The 6360-nt window shown below is 37.6% G+C and overlaps 2 protein-coding genes across 6 annotated transcripts in view; both read left to right on the forward strand.

The window, feature by feature from the left end:
- The window catches only part of gk (glycerol kinase), a 19816-nt gene extending 14766 nt beyond the window's left edge, over positions 1–5050 (forward strand). For 3 of the 4 annotated variants that reach the window (XM_024294419.2, XM_024294420.2, XM_024294421.2), the window contains 3 exons: positions 1–88; positions 3667–3753; positions 4102–5050. The exon at positions 1–88 ends at the window's left edge or, in 2 of these variants, runs on beyond it. In XM_024294419.2, the coding sequence (XP_024150187.1) occupies positions 1–88; positions 3667–3753; positions 4102–4112 (186 nt within the window). In that variant the 3' untranslated portion in view covers positions 4113–5050. The remainder of the gene's footprint in view (positions 89–3666; positions 3754–4101) is intronic. The other variant, XM_024294422.2, reaches the window with a different exon arrangement.
- A 149-nt stretch (positions 5051–5199) lies between these two features.
- nfkbiz (nuclear factor of kappa light polypeptide gene enhancer in B-cells inhibitor, zeta) overlaps positions 5200–6360 on the forward strand; it is a 9934-nt gene continuing 8773 nt past the window's right edge. For both annotated transcript variants that reach the window (XM_036215816.1, XM_024294423.2), the window contains exons 1-2: positions 5200–5279; positions 5608–5717. In XM_036215816.1, the coding sequence (XP_036071709.1) occupies positions 5654–5717 (64 nt within the window). In that variant the 5' untranslated portion in view covers positions 5200–5279; positions 5608–5653. The remainder of the gene's footprint in view (positions 5280–5607; positions 5718–6360) is intronic.

Genomic DNA, 6360 nt, shown 5'->3' on the forward strand with positions numbered 1-6360 from the left:
GAAAGCGAGTTTCGCTACGCACGATGGAAGAAGGCGGTAGAGAAATCGATGAACTGGGAGACGACGCAGCCTGTAGCTAACGGAAACGGTAAAGACTTTGATCATCCTTAAATCACAAACACACTCGGTAACCTCATCTTTTATTAAAATAAAATAAAATTACATTGAGTAAAATAAAATAAACTGAAGCCTTTGTTAAATCAAAGAAACTTTCATCTTGTACTGGATATTTTTCATCTGCTTCCTTGTTGTAATACCTCATAATGCCCACAAGAGGGCAGTAAATTTCCCTTAAAAGCTTCTGCAAAACTTTAAATAAAGTAGTTTAAACTAATGTAGCGTTTTGAGACTATTAAATTGTGATCAATTAACTTGAAATTTTTATTAATCATGATTTCAAAACTTAAAAAAATAGGTTTTGACTTTTTTATAGAACTATGTGTTGTAAACTTGGTTTAAAAGTCATAATAAATGTCTACATTTGATGATTTGCAAAGACAGGAAGTGGAAAAAACTAAAAAAAATGTTGTTTTATTCAACTTTTTCAGACAAAATTGCCTTTCTTCTATTTTTTTTACTGCTGAAAAAATACAGATAACAAAGTAGTCTATATATCTTTGCATGTGGGCGTATGCTGGTGCGTGCAAACATTCATAGTACAGTTATTTCAAAATAAAAGCACATCAATTTCAATTTTTTTTTAAAGTTGAAATTCTGGCAGCCACACCTTAAACTGAGCCGAATTTTCTAAACCAGATGTGCAGTTTTTCAATTTCTTCTTTTAAATGTAATAAAATGCTTTTATTTTGTATTTTTTACTTCCATTTTTCTGTAGTTTACCAACAAAGTTAAGCAACAAAAATAAGTTTTCTGGCTTTCAATTGAGAGCCCTTTAGGGCAAACCCATACCATCATACCTCCACCCTCGTGCCTTCACTTTTCCAACCCAACTGTGACTTTTAATGAAGTTGGCAGAACGTTCAAAGCGGACTTTTACCAGCCAATCCTGGCTGTTATTTCTGCGTTGGCGTTGAACTGCATTTTTTAGTGGTTGCATCAGCCGCACAAAGGCTGGTTTCTTTCCCTCCGCATGCAAAGCTCGGCTCCCACACGGGACAAACTCGACTGCACTCGGGTGAACTTTAACAAAGGAACACCTGCGGTTCACGTGACGCCACGCTGGGCGCTCTTGGAGTCTTTTCTATCTTTTTTTTGTATTGTTTTGGACTTAAAGCTTTCAACCTGACGTTATTTCTCTCCCCCCCCCACTTAGTTCATTTGCATTGAATTTGCGAGACCTGCCGACTTTTTATCTTGTGGCAGTTTTACGCAAAACTAACGGCGACGGACTGATTATGTTTATAATACTGCTAAAATAAAATAAAATAAAATAAAACTGAAAGCATAAATGTATCAAATGAAATTTAGTGCCCTTGTTTTTATTTGGACAAATCTTTATATATATTTTTTTCTTATCAAGTGATCGACCGACTTGATTAGTTTCATTCTAAAGCTGCGGTTAGGAGTCGTCAGTTAAGTGTCATTTTGTCTTCAAGCTCATTTTTTACGGTCTTTGTCACTAGTTTCCACACCTGCGGCACAAAAGCCCCCGAGGCCGAGGAGGGCCAACGAAAAACACATTCCAGCTGTGACTCATAAACATCCTCGGCTTTTGGTTGGAAGTCTTTATTTCTCCTTTTTGTGGGAGAAAAAAAAAATCAGGTGACACCTCCAATTCTCCAATTCGGACTCATAATCTGTCCCTCTCCTTGTGCCTTTGAGCACAAAATTCACTCAAACTCACCAAAACTTGCACGTACTACCTGGTGAACATGAATTTTGGGCTTCATTGTAGACGAAAATAGTAGTCAATAAAACAAATGGGGCCAAATCTCTTTCAAGGCTCAAAAAAAAAAATCACTAACAGAACCAAACCGGTGATATTCTAAGGGAGTTGTGAAATTATCATCGGATGGCCACATGATCCTCAGCTTAGACTGCGGTCACAAATCCATCCGTCACTGTGCGATTGGGAGGCGTCGGCTGAATCTGAAAGTGCATTCTCGCAGATGAGATTGAGTGGTGTCGAGTTTCAATGTTAAGTCAATTTATAGACACAATCTGAGGTCCTGTGCCGCAATTTCGGCATTGGGGTGGCGTGGCAGGCTTAACCCACTCAGTTTTGGGCACATGACGTTTTCAGCTACTCAATCAAAGGGTGGAAAAAAGGATTTTTGCCCTGAACTTCCATTCATTTACTTAACCCGCTGAGGCCGTGGGGTTGACGGAGACTGTCCCGGTTACTGTTGGGCGAATGCGGGATACACCCTGGACAGGTTGCCATGGTGTGACGAGCCCATGGAGCTGAAGTGATCGAGAACGCTACGCTAGCCAGGGTTTGACAAAGCTAGCCTGCAACACCGCTCAGGGTCTGGCAGAGCTAGTGTCTGTAGCCATGTAGGTTTCAACAGAGCTAGCGGGCGACACCATGTAGGTTTCAGCAGAGCTAGCGTCCGACACCATCTAGAGTTCAGCAGAACTAGCACGTAACACAGGCTAGGCTTCAGCTGGGCTAGCGAGCGACGCTGCCCAGGGTCTCGCAGAGCTATCCTGGGATGCCGCTCAGTGTCTGGCAGAGCTAGCGAGCAACATCGGCTAGGATTCAGCAGGATGAGCAAGCTCCTCTGCAGCCACCGTGTTAAGGCGTCAAGAAGTAAATTTGACACACGTCAAAAGAGAGGACCCAGACCCTTATTTGACTTGCTAATCGCGTCCAGTGTGAACGGACCATAAAAGACTTCATGACTCCACCTGATTTGAAAAATTTCACACTCGCCAAAAGGCTGAATCTACAACCACCACCAACATTTTTTGACCTTTGACCTCGGGAAGAGGCTTCATGTTGAGTTTTCCCACAAAAAAAAAAAATCACCTTTAGTACTGGCTACAAATTTAAACTCATCCTAGCCTATCCCCCCCTAACTCCTCGAGCATCAGTGGTAAGCTACTTGGGGAAAAAATGTTGAAATTAGAAGTTGTACGTTTTTGAACAGCGTTAGCATTGTGTGCTAGCAATAGTAGCTTTCACCTGTTGCTTGTTTTTTAGACCAGAATGTTGTGATATTTTAACACCAAAAATCATTTGCTCAAACTGATCAAAATTATCTAACACATAATATGCACATATTAGAAATTTGGGCATGGTTGACAAAAAAAACCTTCGTTGCTATGGAAATCCAAAACTTTACTTTAAGAAAATCATCTAAAAATTACATGAACTTGTTCGTCACCCCCAGGCGACCAAAAAATAAAATGGTTGCTATGGAGATAAAACCAATAGAAAGCCACCAAATTAAAAAAAAAAAGCTTTTTTTTCTGCAATTGCCACTCGCAACTCTGACCAGAGTGGCAGAGTCGGGGGAGGGGGGTGTCACAGCCACATGACCAGTGAGGCATGTATTGGCAAGAGGGCGATATGGTACAAATATCGTGTCTCACGATACGATGCGTATTACCATATATCCTTGACTGTACCAGTTTTTCACTAAAAAATAAAACTACTTTTGGGGGGGATGGTAGCGCCCTTTCAAAATATGTCTGCAAAAACTTTTAAAAAAATATGCATTTACAGCCATTTTCCCTTTTGATTTGGTTGTTGGTCAACAGGGGAAATCAGTATCTTCAGCAGTGTCCCACTGGGCTTTTACATCATGGGCAGCATGCTGATGTTAATTGGTGCTAAATACATTGCAGGTCAGTGTTTTCTTCCTTCCCCTGACCCGCATGACAACACTCCTGTGTTTACTGATGGTTTGTGAGCACAAATGTGTGTATTTAAGGATGTTTTTTTGTCTGGAGTGTCAGTGTGAGCTTGGCATGCATTTATTTTAAAGTAAAATGTTTGTTTTCATGAAAAAAGAGTGGTTGGAGTTTAGGTGTTTTTACCAGGAAATAGTTGCCTCTAGATAAAAATCGGCCCCTTTGTGTTCGGTTCATGATCCGTTTCTTCTATTCTACTGGTTGCAAGACAATTTTTGTTTGTCTCTCAACTGGAAAATATGTCAGTTTGTGACTTTTTTTTTTTTTTTTGGTCAACTGTAGGTGACAACTAATCTCTGAGTGGGGGGTGAAGCAAAGTGAAGGTGGGGCCACCGCCTACACTCCACTTTCCAGAGGAATTAAAGCACCACAACAGCTTCACTAATTTATTTAATTATGTTTTTTTTAACAAAAATGATGTGAATTTGGATCTAATCTGTGTAGAAGTTATCAGCTGTTCATTTGCATCACTCGTCACGCAATGTCCAGACCGGTTCTCCAACAAGCGTCAGCTTTCTAGCAAAACAAAAGATCTTTGACAATAAGCTGCATGAGTTTAGGTTCTTATTTCATTTTGTTTTGGTCACTTTATCTTTTTTGTACTACAGGCTTTTGCTTTCTTTTTATTTTTTGAGGTGATAGGTGCACTGAAAGGAGGAATGTGTTCAAATGAAGGGCCTATTTTAGGACAAATGTTACTGTACTGTAAGAAAAGTAAATTTTTATGACATTTCGGAGAAACAAAGTAACCTAATTCTTGAATTTCTGGACTAATTAAGCTTGAAAGATCAATAATACTTGAACTAAATTATCATTTTTGAGTGTCAAACCATAAAAAAACAACCGTACGCAAGAATGCATAAATAAATCAAACTTAAAGGGAGTTTAACTGAATGTGTGCTGAAGGTGTGAGTCAGAAGTTGGAAAGAAAAACAAATGTCAATTATTTTTTATGTTGTGTGGCTCTCAGACGAGGTTCAGAACAAACACGTTTGCCTAAAGAAAAAGCACTTCTCCTTATTATTTGTACAGTTGTGGAATTATTTATAAAACTGCTGTGATCTAAACTTGGTTTTAACAGGGGAAAAATGGAAATAAAACTAACAGGTGTCGATCTTTTTATTGTAAAATTGACATTTTTGTTTCTGTTACTGAAGATTTGTTTGCGTCTTTGACAAAAAACTGTACATGTCAATTTAATTTCACAATAAAAGAAGTTATTTAACACAAACAGGTGCCACTTTTTTATGTTTAGTTTGGAAAAAAAGGTAAGATTTTTAAATAATAAGTATCAGGTTATTCCAGTTTTGATTTTGAAAAGAAGTGTTCTGTGGGAGGAGAATCCTCAGACAACAGGGGAGGAGTTTTTGAGTTAAAAAAACAACCTAAAGTCAATTCTACATCAGTCATCTGTTTGCTCTTCAAGCTGCAGATTTTCCACAGCTGATATAGTTTGACAGGTATGTTCCTATTTACTCTTCAAACAAAAAAAATCATTTAAATAGCTTCTTTCTGTCTAAAGTTTTATTGACATTTTGATAGAAATATTTGAGTATTTTATTGTGTGTTTATTGTCTTTTATTTTGAAGTTTCCAGTAAGCTTAAATTGGAAAATTTTATTTTAAAAACATTATATTTATGGGGATTTCTTAACTAGAATGACCTAAAAATTTATAGATTTTAGACTAGAAAACTAACCGGAAGTTGCACCATTTTTTAGGCGTTTTTTTCCCCAGGTGTTTTTGACGGACAGGTATTTAACTGACATTTTCGTTTCACCTTTTCAAGACGAAGCCCAAGTTTCAGGTGAAGTGGGCGTTTGAACGTCGCAAACATGCTGGATCACATCCTGAACGAGTATCGAGACTTTAACCCCAGCTTCTACCGCGATAACGAAGGTAAGTACCCGGATGTTGGAAAAAAGTTGTTCATAAACAGGGAATGAGGAAGCCGTTTATCTTGTTTTTTTCCAGACATTTTCTTTTTAAGAACGAGGAATTTTGACATCTATTCTTAAAAAAATAATTTTAAAAAATCGGAAAGTTAGTAGCAGGTCAACATGTAACGTTCGTGGCTTTTTAGGCGTCACCTAAACAATGATTCGATTGTTTCCGCTTTTTATTTGTGAAATGTTTTAGTGTTTAGGATTTCTATGTGCCAAAGGGAAAAAAATGTGTAATTTTGTCAGGTAAAAAATAAATAAATAGCCCGGCCCCACCATATTAACACATTAAAAAAAACTTTATTGACAAAGTTGAGAATGACAGAAAAAAATTAATAAAGGTGGCAACAAAATAAGTCATAATTCCCTCTACTTTCGTCTTTATTACTAAAAAACACCTCTAATTTTTAAACTATAAAGTCATTACTATTTTTAAACTGCAAATATACCATCAGTATTTTTCCAAAGTAAAAATCTAATACAAAATAAACGTTTTACATATACTATTTGTATATCTGTTGTGCACCGAAAACTTGAACCAGAGACTATGGGACTTCTGGGAAATTTCTAGGTCAAAATGGCGACCAAAGAAATAAATA

Source organism: Oryzias melastigma, linkage group LG2 (assembly GCF_002922805.2).
Source record: "Oryzias melastigma strain HK-1 linkage group LG2, ASM292280v2, whole genome shotgun sequence".
Classification (NCBI taxonomy): domain Eukaryota; kingdom Metazoa; phylum Chordata; class Actinopteri; order Beloniformes; family Adrianichthyidae; genus Oryzias; species Oryzias melastigma.